The sequence below is a fragment of the Myxine glutinosa genome, chromosome 7 (assembly GCF_964187855.1).
Source record: "Myxine glutinosa chromosome 7, kmMyxGlut1.1, whole genome shotgun sequence".
Lineage (NCBI taxonomy): Eukaryota > Metazoa > Chordata > Myxini > Myxiniformes > Myxinidae > Myxine > Myxine glutinosa.
The window spans coordinates 98,564,358-98,585,214 of record NC_136267.1 but is presented as its reverse complement, the minus strand read 5'-3'; the positions used below and the strand labels follow the sequence as shown (position 1 = coordinate 98,585,214).

Sequence of the window (20,857 nt, the reverse complement as noted above, 5' to 3'; positions counted from 1 at the left end):
ATGGATTCCTTGTCCTTAAAAATGATTATTTAGACACTGAGATAATGTTTCTATGACAGCTATGAGCTGGATATGGCAAAAACGTGACAAACACATAATTTGACCTTTGACCTTGACCTGACCTTGACCTGGGCCTCGAAAATCGGGCAGCTCCCTCTCAAAAGTTTTGTATGGTCCTAAAGTATAACTGTGCCAAATTTAGTGCTTTGGGCCAGCGTGTCACGATCATTTCCATAAGCCACCCCACTAATAGTCCTTTTCCTGTGTTAGTTTTGCGTTGAGTAGAATAATGAGAGTTAGGTCCTTCCATTGCTTATGCCACCTTGATACTGTGGTTTTTGGTGCAAATTAACATGAGGCAGGCCTGACAAGTCGAGGCAAGACCGAAGGAAGGCGGAGGAGAAGCCGACGGTAAGAGCGAGCCACCAATCAGGGCTCGAAGGGAGTGGCTTAGCACTGCGTCAAAAGGCGTGGTTAGAACATTCAGTGCGGACTAAGGGCGTGGCAATAAAACCCTTTGCGCAAAGCCCCCACCCCAGTAGTTATGGGAGAGGCGCTTGACGAGTGAACAAGTTCTGAGGAGAGGTGCGGTGAAAGAAGCGAAACGAGTTTTGAGGGAAGAGGCGTTTGAACACATTAATTGCTCGGTTGAGCTTGAGGCGGATCCTCTCGATTGAGTTACGCGAGTAAGAGCGCGCCGTTAATTAATCGTGCTGTGAGAAACCACCAAGCCTGGCGAGAGACGCGTACATTTTCCTGCCTGCCTGCTCTGCCTTTGTTCGAGAGACGCGCTGCAAGGATCCCCCCCGCCACCTGCTTGCCTTCATTGAGGGACGTGCTGTGACCGGGGAGGGCCACGCCGGGCGAAGCTGTTCCTGGATGACCAAGTTGGCGCGTTCAGCACGTGAACATCATCCTTCCTTCATTTCCCCCTGTGAGCATGAACGGGCCCGTGTCTGGGGATAAGCTAAGACTGTATAAGACTGCTCTGTGTCGCTGCTCTCTACCAAATCATTGTAAATAATTATTAAATCGTGTTATTCTTTTGATTCTACCACTTTTGTGTTTTCCATCATTGACTAAGCATGGTACGAGTAAAACTGCTCGAATCGGGTTCCAATACCAGAGATCTGCATGGACCACGTGGTATGCCATCCGCTCGGACGTACTCAAATTACGCGTGGTTCGTGCGAGGCTTGATCCCCGCTTCCGAGGCGGCATAGGTACTTAAGTACGTGCGAGAATTGTACCGGAACCCTACCCTGCGTCTGCCCGGGAGGGGCGATTCAAGTCTCTCGGTTGCGATGACCCAAAAAGAACAAGGGGCTTAATCTCCCCTTGGTAAGGGCAGGAGGGTCGCGCGAGAACCGTAACAATATATATAATATATATATATATATATATATATATATATATGTATATATATATACACACATATATATACAGTGCATTCAGAAAGTATTCAGACCCCTTCACTTTTTTCACATTTTGTTATGTTGCAGCCTTATGCTGAAATCGTTTAAATTCATTTTTTCCCTCATCAATCTACACTCAGTAACCCATAATGAAAGAGAAAACAGGATTTTAGAAAGTTTTGCAAATCTATTAAAAAGAAAAAACTGAAATATCACATTGACATAAGTATTCAGACCCTTAACTCAGTACTTAGTTGAAGCACATTTAGCAGCGATTACAGCCTCGAATCTTCTTGGGTATGACGCGACAAGCTTTGGACACCTGGATTTGGGGATTTTCTGCCATTCTCTCTGCAGATCCTCTCAAGCTCTGTCAGGTTGGATGGGGACCGTCAGTGGACAGCCATTTTCAGGTCTCTCCAGAGATGTTCGATTGGGTTCAAGTCAGGGCTCTGGCTGGGCCACTCAAGGACCTTCACAGAGTTGTCCCTAAGCCACTCCTGCGTTGTCCTGGCTGTGTGCTTTGGGTCATTGTCCTGTTGGAAGGTAAACCTTCGGCCCAGTCTGAGGTCCTGAGCGCTCTGTTTCAGGTTTTCATTAAGAATATCTCTGTACTTTGCTCTGTCCATTGTTCCCTCAACCCTGACCAGTCCCCCAGTCCCCGCTGCTGAAAAACACCCCCACAGTATGATGCTGCCATGCTTCACCGTTGGGATGGTATTGGGCAGGTGATGAGCGGTGCCTGGTTTCCTCCAGACATGATGCTTAGAATTGATGCCAAACAGTTCAATCTTGGTTTCATCAGACCACAGAATCTTGTTTCTCACAGTCTGAGAGTCCTTTAGGTGGTTTTTTTGCAAACTCCAAGCGGGCTTTCATGTGTCTTTCACTGAGGAGAGGCTTCCGTCTGGCCACTCTGCCATAAAGCCCAGATCGGTGGAGTGTTGCAGTAATGGTTGTCCTTCTGGAAGTTTCTCCCATCTCCACACAGGATCTCTGGAGCTCAGCCAGAGTGACCATTGTGTTAGTGGTCACCTCTCTTACCAAGGCCCTTCTCCCCCGATTGCTCAGTTTGGCCGGGCGGCCAGCTCTAGGAAGAGTCCTGGTTGTTCCAAACTTCTTCCATTTAAGAATTATAGAGGCCACTGTGCTCTTGGGAACCTTCAATGCAGCAAACATTTTTTTTGTAGGCTTCCCCAGATCTGTGCCTCGACACAATCCTGTCTCTGAGCTCTGCAGGCAGTTCCTTCGACCTCATGGCTTGGTTTTTGCTCTGATATGCATTGTCAGCTGTGAGACCTTATATAGACAGGTGTGTGCCTTTCCAAATCATGTCCAATCAATTGAATTTACTACAGGTGGACTCCAATCAAGGTGTAGAAACCTCTCAAAGATGATCAAGAGAAATGGGAGGCACCTGAGCTAAATTTGAAGTGTCATAGCAAAAGGTATGTATACTTATGAAAATGTGATATTTCCGTTTTTTCTTGTTAATAAATTTGCAAAACTTTCTAAAATCCTGTTTTCTCTTTGTCATTATGGGGTGTTGAGTGTAGATTGATGAGGGAAAAAATGAATTTAAACGATTTCAGCATAAAGCTGCAACATAACAAAATGTGAAAAAAGTGAAGGGGTCTGAATACTTTCTGAATGCACTGTATATATATATATACTGCATATATATATATATATATATCTGTTCATGAATTGGGACGAAGATCAATGCCTGAAAAGTCAGGTTATTTTGCTGCCCACGATGGTTATCATACCTCAATCAACGTCCAATTAATGTGATAGATTGTTCTACAGGTCCACCAACACAGAACACTATAGCCTCCGACAGCACAATTAGTTCTTTATTATATGAATAAATTGGTCTTATAAAGGCAAAGTACCAAAATAGTTGTCCTTAACCCACCCCTCATTACCATTTACGTTCAGTTTCATGGCACATTTAGTTTGACCCTGCACAAGCAGTTTGACTGCTTGTTCTTACGTGAAATTTGAAAGAAAATTAAAGCAATTTGTTTTCGTCCATTGTAATTAGTGATGTCAGCAATTCCTCAATTTAATAGGTGCAGTGAAAAAAACCATTATTCAAAAAATATATACAGATAACCAGATCAGCATTAACTGGTACTACTACTACTACTACTACTACTACTACTACTACTACTACTACTACTACTACTACTACTACTACTACCACCATCACTACATAATACTACATTGCCCAAATTATTCCCACCTTTATGTGGGGTTGGCCATAAGAGAAATATCAAAAACGGAATTCGACTGGAGCTAGTTATGGCAGGAATTTTGAATTTGTTAATGTTGCTGGTGATAACTCACCTACTTTTCACAAATGACACCGTGGGATCTTTAATGTTCACCAATGGATGGTAGCAGAGATGGGGTGCTTAGTTTAACGTCCACCAACGAGTGTCGGAACACTTTGTCATGATTCAACTGTTTATACTCAGGTCGGGAATTGAATATAGGCTGGACAGCTCAAAGGTAACAGACAGATACATATCCAGGCTGGACGGACAGATATAGGATGGGGAATCTGTTCATGCTATGATGGGTTAAAAAAGACAGAAAATACTTGTTTTCTTCCCTTTGTTATTTTTGCAAAAGCCATGGAACACAAACGTATGACGACAAAAACAATGATCTAAGAAATGGTGATCAACAAGGGGACACGTACAATAAGTGCAAGAAATATAACATGCTCTCATTTGCTTGCAATTTCCAAAATGTTTCTGTCATTGTTGCGGTTTTTCACAATCACCTTAACCAGCTATTTTAAATGCATACACTGCACTTTGCTTGTTCTTCCAAACTCTCCATGGCCTTTATGACCCTCGGCTTAATATTGTCGTGTCCGTAGCCGATGAACACCAGCCTTGGACGAATTCCGAGGTGGACAGCCGAATTTGGCGGTTGGTTTTGTCGCATGCAGAGGGAAGGATGCGAAGCGCCCACCTGAACAGAAGCACACGGGTTTAATCCGGAACCCACAAAACATGCAAACATGGCCAAGAAAATTCAACAATAATGATTTTAATGTAAATAAATGAAGAAATGAAAATATCGAAATAAAAGCTGAGGTAACTTCATTTCCTACCTGGGGTACCTCCACCCACAGACTCAAATACAGACGAGGGGACAGATAAAATAAAAATAAAATCCCTTTAGCCGGCCGGCACCCAGCTTTGGTCTCAATGAGGACTTTTAGTAACTTGGTGGTCGTCGAAACTTAAAGCCACCACGCAGGAAGTGCGCAGGATGGAGGCAGCTCCGTGTCGGTAGCAGCCACTGGTGTGAGGCAAGCAGATAGGACAGCCTCCTTCGCCTCCGAAGAGCACCACCACCAAAACCCCCCTCACAATGTTGCCCACACAGCCAAGAGCTCTTCACTCTCTTCAAAAGTGCACCACAAAGGCCAGCCTTCTCCTCACAGGCGCAAACCAAAGATGGCTAACCTTCCTCTTTGGGCAGAAAAACCGAGAGTGCGACTCTTTGACCAACCGTCCTTTCTCACTAGAACCTTATCTCCTGGCTTCACACAGTCCAATGGCCGAACTCCACTGATTCACCCTATTTCTCCTTGACCAATCACGAAGCTCGGCGTGTGGCCTGCCGGCTTTGCTCTTCCCCCCTCCTCGTACCACTCTGGGGGTGTGGCCTTTTTCCTTATTAGGTTGGTGGGGCACGGTTTACTTGCCGAACGGCTCTGCCTGGCTTGCAGGGAGCGGTCGTTGTTGTATAAACGGAGATCTTTATGGCCGGCCTTGTTGTAGTTGTAAATACGTAGGGAAAAGCCACAGGGGGCAATCACATACTGGGGGAAAACTAACCTTAATCCCTATCTAGTTAACACAGCTTCACCCCCCGTGTGAAGACACATAACCAATCTTAAGCTCCAGTTTCCCTACCTAAATACATCGAGATGTCTCCTACGCATCCACGTTCCATGCTATAACTTTCCAATCCTACCTTTCCAATGGTATTCCATCATCTACCCCCAGAAACGTAACAATATATAGAATACTTGGCAAGTTTTCTGATCTCTTCTTCTGTGATTCTTCGTGAATATCATCGTTATTTATTCCTTATTGTTTTTCTTCACAACTGCATGGAAGTATTACCTCCACCACCAAAGGTGGATGGATGAAGGTTGTGTTTTCATCCCTGTCTGTGTATTTGTCTGTGAACAAGATATCTCAAAAAGTTGTGAACTGATTTGGACGACATTTGGTAAAGAGGTTGTGTATGTGACAAGGACGAAATGATTAGATTTTGGTGAAGATCTGGATCTGGATTAGAGAAATTTTAAATGATATATCAGCATATCAACGGATTGGGACAAAAATTGGTGAACAGGTCAGCTGTGTGACAAGGGCGAATTGATAAAATTTTGGTAAAGATTTGAATCTGGATCTGAATGAGAGAATTATTTTAAGTGATTTGTCACCATAGAGTGATAGGGATAAAACAGATATATCGCACGATATCTCGAAAAGTTATGGACGCATTCGGATGAAACTTGGTGGACAGGTTGGGTGTGTGGCAAGAACGAATAGATTCGATTCCAGATCCATATATGATTAAAATAAATTAAGTGATTTTGCACCATTAAATGACAGGGCCAAAAACTATATATAACATGATATTTCAAAAAGTTGTGGACGACTTATGACAAAACTTGGTGGATGACTTGGTTATGGAACAAGAACAAGCCGTTTAGATTTTGGCTCTGGTCCAAATCCAGACCCAGCCTATCAGTGGGATACAAAACGTAAAATGATCAGCTAGGTGGAGGTATGCTTTGTACCAAGTGCCTTTCTAGTTATTATTGTTTTCACATGGATATGTGGCCACTGCATTGAAGGTGCTGCTGAAGGAGTCATGAACGAGGTCAGAGTTTGAGAATTTCGCCACAGTACCGGGCCAAACAGTACCATGGGATCTTTCAAACTGATAGTTTAACGTTTTCAAACGGTACTTTGGGATATTTTGACTTCCACAAGTTCTGTCCAGCTTGACGTTTCTTCTAAAGAAAGACGTATTCATAATCCTTGGCGGGAAGACCAGCAATTTGATAACAGTGGTTAGAGGGCTTTTCACTCTCTCACCGCAGGCAGGTTGGTGGTCTTTCTGTCTTCTACTGACTCCCCCAGCTCTGTCTGTGCTGTGTCCCCCAAATATTCCTGCAGGACGCACAAGAACTGCCAGCAAACCTTTTCTGGTGAAACTGCCAAAATCAAGACTCTCTGCTCACCTTCACTCTTTTATTCCTCTTTTTTCCACCTCTGGAACAAACCCCCTCACTCTTAAATCCCACTCCTCCCTCCAGGTCTTTAATACAGCTGTTCACCACCATCTTTTATCTTCCCCCATCCAAAACCTTGATCTTTTCTACCCCCATTAATACACCCAAAATCCACCTCTTTCAATCTCCGACTTCATTCCTGAAATCCCTAGTCGTGTCAATTTGTTTTATACCGTGTACGCCTTCCCTACCCCCCCCCCACCCCCAGCCCTCTCCCTTCCACAGATCTCCCGATGTCCCTGTTCTCTACTGTTGTGCTTGTGTGCTTCCCTCTCTCTCCCCATCTTGTCTCCCCCTCCCTTTATTGTTTTATGTGTCAGTTTATGTTTTTTGTGTTTTATGTGCTAATGTGTGTTTAATGTGCTAGCTCTTACACGAGCCTCGATCTTGTATACAAAAAAAACAAGACAAATAAGTTCCATAGGCCACTGCGTCATCATCAGAAATGGTAAGGATTCCGAGGACATGTGGCAACTTATGGAGTACCAGTCCACGGTGGGGAGGATCCATGGAGCTAAGGTTTAATATTTTGAAGAAAGCAATCTGACGGATGGACCAATATAATTATGTAATATCACAGGAGGAACTTTCAAGGATATCACATACGGGATAAGAACATCAGGAGGCATTATTGCACATATGGATATACATGAAATACAAGGACATTCGTACAAATTAGACATATCAACATAGTGCATGGGATTGAAACACGGGACGAGATTTAAACATGGTACCTTTGAGTCATGATGAAAGTACTCCTGAAGGAATATTTACAACATGAAGAAGGTTGAATACTCCGGTTTGAGCCATCTTCTAATATATAAAGCTCTTATTAACCGCTGACTGACTGATATTAATGTTCGGTACCCCCCAGTGGCTTAGAAAGCTGAAATTTGGTGTGCGGCGGACATCGAAGCCAGTAAACAGGGAAAAGTCACAAAACTGTCACAGAATGCGTCTGTAAATGAAAATTTACAAAACAACCTAAATGCAAATGTAAAAAACCCAAACCTCAATCAATATCTAGCATTTGAAAATTGTCATTTATTTAAGGGTCAACTGTGAAATAAACATGTCAATAATGCCCATAAATGAAAAAGAAAAGCATCCGTAAATGAAAATGTATGTTAAAAACTGTAAACACATCCATAAAAAACGTCAATCGATATCTAGAATTTGAAAATTGCAATTTCTATACCATAACTGTAAACTGCGAAATAAAAATCGCAATTGTAAATTTATGTAAAAAACGTAAAAGTGCCTGTAAAATAAATAAATAAATAAATAAATTTCAAAAACCTACATTTATATATAGCAGCAGGTCGGTGATGCTTTCCGATAATCATAAAGCATCTATTTATTATGTACCTACAGTCCTACATACGAAGCACGGTCTAGCTGTTATTGCTTACACATATTGCTTACACATAGTGTAATATTGCTTACACACATAGTGTAAGCATACCCCACTAGTATAATTATAAAGTAAATACACAGCCATCGTGGCGTTAAGATAGCATACGAGAACATTAGTATACAGTGCAGTATAGCAAAACCTTTCCGATATAAATATCAATGGCAAATTCAGATGGTAAAACACCTTGAATTTGCCTATTACATGAGGAATAACCTCCATGTTTCTCATGCACACATGTGATCAAACACCGAGCACATAAAACATTTGCTATGTTATTATTCTTACAAGGTATATTCAAGTACATTCAAAAGGCAATTGTACGTATTGCTACAAAGTCTTGTCGACATTCAGCTCTAAAGCACTCACCAATTATGGGGGAAACAGAAATGGCAAACAGGCAAGCTCCAACCATCAAGATACGGCATGCAGTCATTTTGACGACCCTTACAGAAGGAAAGCATCAACTACATGTTATTAAACATTTCGTTTTGCCTCAGTGCTGGGGGAAATTGTGCCTCAGCCTTCATGTGTATTCACGAGTCTTCAATTCCTGGAAATTATCTTGCTCCTCCTAAGCTCAGCTTTATCATCCCCAGCAGATGCTGCATGTCCCACCCAGGCCTCTCATCCTTATTACTAGGCTTCCGGACTGTGATGCAGTGTGTATACACTGATACGAGTCAGACGTCAAACGAGTAGTAAAAGTATGACATCATGCTGTGAAAGACATTTATTTCATGCAATTTTCGAGTTAAAATCTCCAACACCTGCTAAGGTAGGCTATGCACAAACAATTAACCCACCACTCCCCTCCCTCCATTAAATTGAATACATTATGTGAGGGATAACGTGTTTGTGTAAAGTTTTTAAATTACATTTTACGCAACATTTGTTGCATGCTTTAAAAGTTCACGTTGATGTGTGGTAATGCTCAATTTAGATTTTTTTTAACGTGAATCTTCCATGAGGCCTTTACTTTTGGAATGCGAATTGCACATTGAATAGTAATTACAATGTTTGTCTGAATGATGGCCTAACTAGGAATGTAGGCATCTTCTTTATGGTTGCACCAGCTAACAATCTGCAAAACATGATTTTAATGGTTGCACCAGCTAAGAATCTGCAAAAATGATTTTAATGGTTGCACCAGCTAAGAATCTGCAAAACATGATTTTAATGGTTGCACCAGCTAAGAATCTGCAAAAATGATCTTAATGGTTGCACCAGCTAAGAATCTGCAAAACATGATTTTAATGGTTACACCAGCTAAGAATCTGCAAAAATGATTTTAATGGTTGCACCAGCTAAGAATCTGCAAAAAATGATTTTAATGGTTGCACCAGCTAAGAATCTGCAAAAAATGATTTTAATGGTTGCACCAGCTAAGAATCTGCAAAAATGATTTTAATGGTTGCACCAGCTAAGAATCTGCAAAAAATGATTTTAATGGTTGCACCAGCTAAGAATCTGCAAAAAATGATTTTAATGGTTGCACCAGCTAAGAATCTGCAAAAATGATTCTAATGGTTGCACCAGCTAAGAATCTGCAAAAAATGATTCTAATGGTTGCACCAGCTAAGAATCTGCAAAAATGATTCTAATGGTTGCACCAGCTAAGAATCTGCAAAAAATGATTTTAATGGTTGCACCAGCTAAGAATCTGCAAAAATGATTTTAATGGTTGCACCAGCTAAGAATCTGCAAAAAATGATTTTAATGGTTGCACCAGCTAAGAATCTGCAAAAAATGATTTTAATGGTTGCACCAGCTAAGAATCCGCAAAAATGATTCTAATGGTTGCACCAGCTAAGAATCTGAAAAAATGATTTTAATGGTTGTAGCAGCTAAGAATCTGCAAAAATTATTCTAATGGTTGCACCAGCTAAGAATCTGCAAAAATGATTTTAATGGTTGCACCAGCTAAGAATCTGCAAAAAATGATTTTAATGGTTGCACCAGCTAAGAATCCGCAAAAATGATTCTAATGGTTGCACCAGCTAAGAATCTGAAAAAATGATTCTAATGGTTGTACCAGGAAAGAATCTGCAAAAAATGATTTTAATGGTTGCACCAGCTAAGAATCTGCAAAACATGATTTTAATGGTTACACCAGCTAAGAATCTGCAAAAATGATTTTAATGGTTGCACCAGCTAAGAATCTGCAAAAAATGATTTTAATGGTTGTACCAGCTAAGAATCTGCAAAACATGATTTTAATGGTTACACCAGCTAAGAATCTGCAAAAATGATTTTAATGGTTGCACCAGCTAAGAATCTGCAAAAAATGATTTTAATGGTTGCACCAGCTAAGAATGTGCAAAAATGATTTTAATGGTTGCACCAGCTAAGAATCTGCAAAAATTATTCTAATGGTTGCACCAGCTAAGAATCCGCAAAAATGATTCTAATGGTTGCACCAGCTAAGAATCTGAAAAAATGATTCTAATGGTTGCACCAGCTAAGAATCTGCAAAAAATGTTTTTAATGGTTGTAGCAGCTAATAATCTGCAAAAAATGATCTTAATGGTTGAACCAGCTAAGAATCTGCAAAACATGATTTTAATGGTTGCACCAGCTAAGAATCTGCAAAAAATGATTTTAATGGTTGCACCAGCTAAGAATGTGCAAAAATGATTTTAATGGTTGCACCAGCTAAGAATCCGCAAAAAATGATTTTAATGGTTGCACCAGCTAAGAATGTGCAAAAATGATTTTAATGGTTGCACCAGCTAAGAATCCGCAAAAATGATTCTAATGGTTGCACCAGCTAAGAATCTGAAAAAATGATTCTAATGGTTGTACCAGGAAAGAATCTGCAAAAATTGATTTTAATGGTTGTACCAGCTAAGAATCTGCAAAAATGATTCTAATGGTTGTACCAGCTAAGAATCTGCAAAAATTGATTTTAATGGTGGTACCAGCTTAGAATCTGCAAAAATGATTTTAATGGTTGTACCAGCTAAGAATCTGCAAAAAATGTTTTTAATGGTTGTAGCAGCTAATAATCTGCAAAAAATGATCTTAATGGTTGAACCAGCTAAGAATCTGCAAAACATGATTTTAATGGTTGCACCAGCTAAGAATCTGCAAAAATGATTTTAATGGTTGAACCAGCTAAGAATCTGCAAAAAATGATTTTAATGGTTGCACCAGCTAAGAATGTGCAAAAATGATTTTAATGGTTGAACCAGCTAAGAATCTGCAAAAAATGATTTTAATGGTTGAACCAGCTAAGAATCTGCAAAAAATGATTTTAATGGTTTCACCAGCTAAGAATCTGCAAAAATGATTTTAATGGTTGTAGCAGCTAATAATCTGCAAAAAATGATTTTAATGGTTTCACCAGCTAAGAATGTGCAAAAATGATTTTAATGGTTGCACCAGCTAAGAATCCGCAAAAATTATTCTAATGGTTGCACCAGCTAAGAATCCGCAAAAATGATTCTAATGGTTGCACCAGCTAAGAATCTGAAAAAATGATTCTAATGGTTGTACCAGGAAAGAATCTGCAAAAATTGATTTTAATGGTTGTACCAGCTAAGAATCTGCAAAAATGATTCTAATGGTTGCACCAGCTAAGAATCTGCAAAAAATGTTTTTAATGGTTGTAGCAGCTAATAATCTGCAAAAAATGATTTTAATGGTTGTACCAGGAAAGAATCTGCAAAAATTGATTTTAATGGTTGTACCAGCTAAGAATCTGCAAAAATGATTCTAATGGTTGCACCAGCTAATAATCTGCAAAAAATGATCTTAATGGTTGAACCAGCTAAGAATCTGCAAAACATGATTTTAATGGTTGCACCAGCTAAGAATCTGCAAAAATGATTTTAATGGTTGAACCAGCTAAGAATCTGCAAAAAATGATTTTAATGGTTGCACCAGCTAAGAATGTGCAAAAATGATTTTAATGGTTGAACCAGCTAAGAATCTGCAAAAAATGATTTTAATGGTTGAACCAGCTAAGAATCTGCAAAAAATGATTTTAATGGTTTCACCAGCTAAGAATCTGCAAAAAATGATTTTAATGGTTGTAGCAGCTAATAATCTGCAAAAAATGATTTTAATGGTTGCACCAGCTAAGAATCCGCAAAAATGATTCTAATGGTTGCACCAGCTAAGAATCTGAAAAAATGATTCTAATGGTTGCACCAGGAAAGAATCTGCAAAAAATTGATTTTAATGGTTGTACCAGGAAAGAATCTCCAAAAAATGATTTTAATGGTTGCACCAGGAAAGAATCTGCAAAAAATTGATTTTCTTGGTTGTACCAGGAACGAATCTGCAAAAAATAATTATAATGATTGTACCAGCAAACATGCAAAAAAGTATTCTAATTATGGTTGTACAAGCCCTGGTGTTGGGTTGGGCTAGCGGCTAGGGTGCCGGCTTAGGATCCGAGGATCCTGGGTTCGAATCCCGGTCGATCGCTGAATTAACGCCAGGGGGGTTGACTCAGCCTGTCATCCTTCTGAGGTCGGCTAATTGAGTACCAGTTCACTGGTAATTCCCTGTTTGTCGTTAAAGGCAGCAAAAAGGGTTGGCGTCAGGAAGGGCATCCGGCTGTAAAACATTGCTTCAAAAAAGGGGACCGAAAAACAACAACAACCACGGTCCCCGAAAAAGGCCAACCCCCGCTTTGCGGGGAAAAATGGCCTCTAAAGGTGGTTATTATTATATATATATAAGCAAGGAATCTGCAAAAAATGATTCAATAATGTGATCCTGTGTTGACAATGCGTCAGAACGACAACCTGAAGACCGCAAGGGAGGTTGGAAGAGGTTTGCAGTGTAGAGGTCTTCTTTGTCAGGAATTGCTCTTCCACTGCTACTCCCACACCAAAGCACGTGGCCTTCACCAGGACTTCCACCTGGAATCACATTTGAACCCACATGTCTTTTACTAAACACTTATTAACCATTGCCAAAATCGATCAAAAAGTCAACACACTTCAAGCAATAACCAACACTACATGTGGTCAACAAAAATAATCCCAAACCATAATTTATAAGCAGTTTATGTGAACCACTATCAACTAATGCCAGCTGCAGCTGAGATCCCACTATATCCAAAGCAAATGTGCTTTTTTTGTATACTTAGTATAGTAAACTTAGTATAAACAAATAGTAAAGTTTTTTTGTATACTAAGTTGAGGCTCGTGTAAGAGCTCACACATTTAAATATAACAAGTCAGGAGACGACGATGGTTCACGAGCGAGCGGTATTCAATGACAAAGGACGGACTATAACCGAAACAGGCCCGGACAGGCCAGGCCCGAAAATGTCAAAACGAAGGTTACTGACCTTGAAATGAGATAGAAAATAATGTATAATCAGTTATGAGGTTAGTTAGCTACGCAATACCGAAAATTCGGTGAAAAATGAAATGAAAATAAATAAATAAAAAGAAAAGAAATCGAGCTCCGTGGGGCTAGACACATGACATTGGCCAAACCAAATATCGAAACTCCTGTCAGATTCCACCAAACCCCTCGGAGAAGATGTAGCTTGAACTCGATTACCCCTTAAAAAGACATCTTTTTCGAGCGTGGCTCCGCCCACAATAGGCGCAATACGCCCACTCTAGGCAGGAACACCCAATTTTCATCAAGATCGGATATCATCGGGTAGTTATGCTGCGGAAAGACAGACACACAGACACACAGACAGACACACACACATGACAAATATAGTGGTCACTTGATAACTCGTGAACCAATAAAGGGAGCAGGAAACAAGAGGGAGAGAGAGAGAGGGAAGCACAACAACAGTACAGAACAGGGACATCAGGAGATCTGTGGAAGAGAGAGGGCTGGTGTGGGCTGGGTACACGGTAGAAACAAGATGGACACTACAAAGACTTTCAGGAAAGAAATCGGAATTTGAAGGAGGTAGATTTGGGGTGGATTAACGGGGGTAGAAAAGATCAAGGTTTTGGATGGGGAAAGATAAGAGATGATGGTGAACAGTTGTTTTGAAGACCTGGACTGGGATTGAAGAGAGTGTGGGAGTTTGTCGCAGAGGTGGGAGTAAAGAGGAATAAAAGAGTGAAGGTGAGCAGAGAGTCTTGATTTTGGCAATTTCACTAGAAGAGGGTTGCTGGCAGTTATTGCATGTCTTGCAGGAATATTTGGGAGACAGGGCAAAGACAGAGCAGGGGATGCAAGACCGGAGATGAGTTGGTAGAAGCCAAAAAGAACGCCAATCTGCCTGTGGTGAGATTAGACGGGGCAATTTATGACAAACAACCACCTGACCCACAACAAATTGCAACAAAAGGTTTCTCAGTGGTTTTCATCCCTACTGGGTATACTGATCAACAGGAAAAAAAAGTCTACCAAAATTTGACCTCCGGAAATGGGTTAAAACTGGGTCATTTCAAAGATGGCCGCCGCCGGGCTTCAAAATCACTAAAACAGCTATAACTTCTTCAATAATTCTGATAGAAACATAATTGTTGGTTCTAGTCCACTGTTTTAAGGGGTGAGCAATCCACTGGTGTCATTTAATTTCAGATCTGGGCAGTATTTAACCATGTTAACCATGTTATTTGTTCCATTTCAAGCAGACAGTTCCAGTTTGGCAGGGGATGATGCACATCCTTCATCAAGGGCAGACACATCCTGGCACATCCTCCATTCTGTATTTGCCAATGATTGATATGTACCCAGGCGACAAGTCTTGCATTCTGTCCACTTTGGACTTCCTGTCCAACATGGCCATCAGACACCATGTCCCTCCTGTGATCACGTTTGATCAACCCCTGTACTGGAAAGCTGCCGAGATCATCAGTGCTGCACCAGAGAACAGCTATTTGAAGGGGATCGTGCTTAGGCTGGGTACTTTTCACACGTTCATGAATCTGCTTGGAGCAATAGGCACGTTGATGGCGGGTACAGGACTCAAAAACATCCTGGAACTGGTGTACGGTGAAAATGCTGTTGTTCATATGATGTCCGGAAAATCTGTTCAGAGGGCATTCCGTGGCCATCTACTGGTGGACAAGTGTCTCCATCAAATGATTGTGGCATCTGTAGTGGATGAAAATCCTGAGTTCGCGATCCAAGTAGACGAGATTGAGAAAATGTATTCGTCCTTGTTGAAGGGTGACATCTCTCTTGAAAGTCTTGAAGAATCAGCTGCAATTGTACAGATCACTGATGAACTTGAGACGAAGAAATCAGAACTTGGTGCACAATCCAAAACGAGTAAGCTGTGGCTGGGTTATCAGAAGATGCTCCATACTGCTCGGGCAATGATCAAGGCAGATCGCACTGGGTCTTGGAAGGATCACTTGCCAGCTGTTGCTGATGCCTTGCCAATATTTGCAGCAGCTGGACACCACAACTACCTGAAGTCTGCTTACCTCTACATACAATAAATGGCTGAACTGGAGAGCAAACACCCAGATGTGTATGAGAAGTTTCAAGATGGCTTCCATGTGATCCGGCGAACAAACCAGTTTTGGGCAGGCCTCAGCTGTGATCTAGTCATTGAACAAACACTCATGAGATCACTAAAAAGCACCGGCGGCTTGACTCATGGCAGTAAGATGACAGAGGAACAGCGAGCATTGTGGACAATGTCAGCCCCCATACCATCTGAGGTCAACATCACCATGCAGGACTTCAATGACCTCACATACGCAACAAGCGAACAGCATAAAGAAGCAACTGGTGCCAGAATTGAAAGAGACACATCCGACCTCTCGAAGATAAGCACAAAGCTGAACGCATTTTCACCCTTCTCCTCGGATCCTGCATTAAGAAATGTCATCAATGGTATCGTGGCGAACGAAGACATCAACAAACATGAATATGAATCTGTTGGGAACAAAATCATCGAGAGAATGATTGGACAACCTGTGTTTTCCTTCTCCATCAAGAGGAAAGAGAAAGCCAAGACCCTGGGAAATTCAACTGCTGTCCAGGTTGCTCCTGACAGAACCATCGATCCCAGCTTGCTGTTCAAACGATTCCTGGTGGTATCCCGGACAAGTGATTTGTCACTTGAGGAAGTGATGAGTTTTGAGCTCAGTCCATACCCACCATCCCTCTTTGAGGACAACAAGATCTTGAGAAAGGCCGACAAACCTCAACTGGCTCAAGCCGTCAGTGACCACTGTACCAAGGCACTGGCATGTGAAGGAGCACCTGACACCACACCTTCAGCACACCTTCAGACTGAAAGGTATGTGCTTGATGGAGGATCCTTGCTGCACAACCTCAAGTGGAAGAAGGGAGATACGTATGGCAAAATAGCCAGAGCATATGCGGACTTCACAACAAAGCACTATGGGGCAGCAACTGTTGTCTTTGATGGCTATGGTGCAGGTCCTTCGATAAAAGATAACACTCAGCAGAGACGGGGACAAACCAACAGCTATCCGACTGTGGACTTCACCAGAGAAACCGAATTTGACGGAAAGAGAGATGATTTCCTATCCATCGGCAGTAACAAGCAACAACTGATCACCTTAATAGGTGATCAGCTGAAGGAAGTGGGCTGCACAGTTATTCAGGCAGAAGGGGACGCTGATGTGGACATTGCAAAGACAGCAGTAAACAGCACAATTCTGCATTCCACCACACTAATCGGAGAGGACACGGATTTGTTGATGCTTCTGCTCCATTACTGTATGGCAGATGGGAAACCACTATATTTCAGATCAGACAACCAGTCAAGAAGCAATCTGAAAGTATACGACGAAGCATCTTCTCGGGAATCGGATGAAGCATCTTCTCGGGAATAAGTTGTGCACCCAACTATTATTCTTGCACTCCTTCACAGGATGTGATTCAACGTCTCGTGTGTATGGCGTTGGGAAGAAATCAGTCTTTCAGAAACTCGTGAAAGATGATCAAGTCCTCGAGTTGTGTGCAGATACATTCACTTCGAGAGGCGTGAGCCTCGCTGAAATAGAGAACCTTGGCAGCCAAGCGATGACCGTTATATTTGGTGGGGAGAGCACATGTTCTCTGGCAGCCATGCGTTACAACATATTCACCAAGAAGGTCGCTGCTGCTAAGTCTTTCGTTACACCTGAACGTCTTCCCCCAAAGGAATCTGCCACCAAGTTTCATTGTCTCCGAGTGTACTACCAGGTCATGGTTTGGATGGGGATGGAGAGTGACCTCGATCCTCTGGACTGGGGCTGGGGACTTGAAAACAATCGATTCGTACCCATCATGACTGCCATGAATGCTGCACCAGACACTCTTCTGAAGATGCTCCACTGCAACTGCACCACAGCTTGTGGTACGCCCCATTGCAGCTGCAGAAAGAATGGGCTCCCATGTACGTCTGCATGTGGATCATGCCAAGTGACGCGTTGTGACAATCCGCTAAATCAAGTCTCTGAGGAACTAGAGGACAGTGATGAGGACTGAACTGAGGCAGTGTAATGGACATAACATTCTTGGATGAAAACGTAACCTAAACTGTCATTATGTAATGTCCACGAATAAATATATCAGTGACACCTGGTGTTCAGTCATTTTGGTACTGACGGGCATTTTTTGACATAAAGATGAAGTTTTGCAGGTTTAATATTGAGCATCTTGCAACTGTCAATCTGTCATGATACACATGAAAAATACAATCTATACAGCAAAGATTATAAAATTAGGATTTACAAATAACAAAATTCAGAAATGAAATACAACTGAAAAAAAAGTAGATGAGACGGTACCTCAGTGGTATTGGACTGAGCATCCGATCACCAGGTCGCAGATTTGTATCCAGGCCTGCTCAGGATTGGGTTTCAAAGATATTTATCTATCATTAGATCCAGCATTCCCTCGGACCCAGCATTCTCTCGGTCTAGTTTATCATATGAGAGATGCACAAAAGTGACCCAACCATATCATTCATACATCATTGCCTTTCGAGATAGGGGATATATTATATAATGGACAATTTATTGATTTTTCGGTCTTGAATTTTTGCCGCCATCTTGGATTGCAGGTTAACATGGTTAAATACTGCCCAGATATGAAATTAAATGACACCAGTGGATTGTTCACCCCTTAAAACCATGGACTAGAACCAACAATTATGTTTCTATCAGAATTATTGAAGAAGTTATAGCTGTTTTAGTGATTTCGAAGCCCGGCGGCTGCCATCTTTGAAATGACCCAGTTTTAACCCATTTCCGGAGGTCAAATTTTGGTAGACTTTTTTTCTGTTGATCAGTATACACAGTAGGGATGAAAACCACTGAGAAACCTTTTGTTGCAATTTGTTGTGGGTCAGGTGGTATATCGACGTGACTAGATAGTGAAAGGCCCACAGAATCAGCTTCATCACGGGAGAGTCCAATGATTCTGAAAGCCTTGAATTCAACAGCGTGAAGCCGAACTAGGTGTGAGGTAGGAGCACCAGATCCTTCCAAATTTCCAGTTTCCCTCCTTCGAATTTCCTTCTGTGTCCATGTTGTCCACGTCAAGTGGAAGATATTGAGAAAATGATAGAGGAAAAAGCGCCACGTACAGGAAGTGCAAGTAGAAGGCAGAATAAGATAGTGTTTTGGAGTGAATAGCTTTTGGGTTTTGTTTTTTTTGGAAATGAGGGAGAATAGAATAATGGTGAAATGGCAGAAAGGACAATTTTTTGTGCAAAAAGGGTGTGTTGAAAAGGCATAAAGGACAAAAAAAATTGCTTGACATGTGCGGGGTAAATACTGAGAAGATGGTTAATTCATTCTTTATTAAATATCACAATTATTGGTATTGTCTCATGCAAAGAGCAGGTTGTTGGTTGAGAAGGCATCATGACTGTCCAAAACTAGTTTTGTATATTTTCATTGCTTTCATATATCGTACACGCACGCACGCACACACGCACAAACACACACACGCACACACACACGCACACACACACGCACACACACACACACGCACACACACACGCACACACACACACACGCACACACACACGCACACACACACACAAGCACACACACACACAAGCACACACACACACAAGCACACACACACACACACACCCGCACACCTTGTTTTTAAAAATTTTTTGTTCCTCACAATTCTATCTCTTATGATTTTCAATTCTTATTTCTCTTTTTCAATTGTTGTTTTAAAATGCCTTTAATTAATTGTACAGTTTTGGTTGTTCCTGAACTTAAATACTTTAAAGGATTGCTGTAAATGATGTTAATTTCACAACATCCTATATTCAACTTTATTTAAATTGTAAACCTCAAAATATAGTTCCTCTACCTAAAGCAAGAACGGTAACCTGTAAGCAACACACACACACACACACACACACACACACACACACACACACACACACACACACGCGCGCGCACACACACATATGCACGCACACACGCACACACACACACACACACTCACGCACACACACACTCACGCACACACACACACACACACACACACACACGCGCACACACACACACATGCACGCACACACGCACACACACATACATGCACGCACACACACACGCACGCACACACGCACACACACACGCATGCACACACACACACACACTTGCTCCATTATATTGTGGTGCTGTGCACACACGACACGATTGACAGAGGTAGGCCACAACGCGTTGGTACAAACAGTCTTTATTAAGAGCTCGCACTTCAGCACTGCGCGGGCTCGAGCTTAGAGCCCGCATATATGTCCCGAGGCCACGCCTTGTTCCCAGGCGTGGCCGATCGGTCGAAAGGCGGGGCATGCGCTTTCGTTCCCCGCCTGGACGCTCGAGCCACCCACTGGTGCGCGGATTTATTGTCCTTTGTGCCCGCCACACGCGCCCCCCCAGAATTCCCGCGCACCTGAAGGGTGAGTTTGCGGGGAAGCCGGATGACCCGACCGAAACGCCCCCTGGCGATGGGTGCAGGGCTGGGGGGTAGCGGGACGGCGGGGCTGGGGGGTGCCGGGGGTCCGACCGCCGGGGGGCAGCCTCGACGCGGAGGCAGAGCTGCTTGCGGGGGGTGGTCCAGATCGAGGTGGGCCGGCTTGAGGCGGTCCACGGAGATGCGATCCGGGGCACCGCCGATGTCGATGGTGAAATATTTGTCCCCGGTCTCCAGCACGCGGAAGGGCCCATCGTATGGGGGCCGTAGCGGTGCCCGGTGGGCGTCGTGCCGGACGAAGACGTACTCCGCCGTGCGAAGCTCGCTTTCGTTCCCCGCCTGGACGCTTGCGAGTTGCGCCACCCACTGGTGCGCGGAATTATTGTCCTTTGTGCCCGCCACAATATATAGAAGATTAGCAAAATGTAAAGCAAAATTAATGAGTCAGTACACGTTTCAACGCTGTCACCATGTTCAGTGTCCATGATTTATAGCATAGAGGCTTGGATTTACAGAGTATCAGAAGCAAAGCATCAAGATGAGGTCGAAGTACAGAAGAATATGGCGAATGTGATGCACATTATACAACGTGGCTGATGCCTCGTTTCAGTTCTCTCCAGCACTCACCGACAAACCAGTCAGTCGACAGCGACATCTGGTGTGTCCTGCACACATCATCGAATACCACCTCCAGATACCAGCCAACACCAAAGCTGACCAGGATGAGATTCGTCAAATATCTATAAAGACCAGTGAAATTAAAAGGTGAAGCTCGAACCCTGATATATGTTATTTGTAGGAGTGCTGATGTATAAATAGGATACGAAAGAACAATTGGCGTTT

General features: G+C 42.4%; 1 protein-coding gene across 2 annotated transcripts in view; it reads right to left on the bottom strand.

Moving 5' to 3' along the window:
- The window catches only part of LOC137431462 (integrin beta-5), a 96,259-nt gene extending 75,523 nt beyond the window's left edge, over positions 1–20,736 (bottom strand). Inside the window, exons 1-2 of one of the 2 annotated variants that reach the window (XM_068122806.2) lie at positions 20,642–20,736; positions 12,925–13,041 (exon numbers count right to left, since the gene is read on the bottom strand). In XM_068122806.2, the coding sequence (XP_067978907.2) occupies positions 12,925–13,041; positions 20,642–20,669 (145 nt within the window). In that variant the 5' untranslated portion in view covers positions 20,670–20,736. Of the gene's footprint in view, positions 1–8,536; positions 8,879–12,924; positions 13,042–20,641 lie in introns of those variants that run through there. The other variant, XM_068122807.2, reaches the window with a different exon arrangement.
- Between the last annotated feature and the right edge of the window lie 121 nt (positions 20,737–20,857).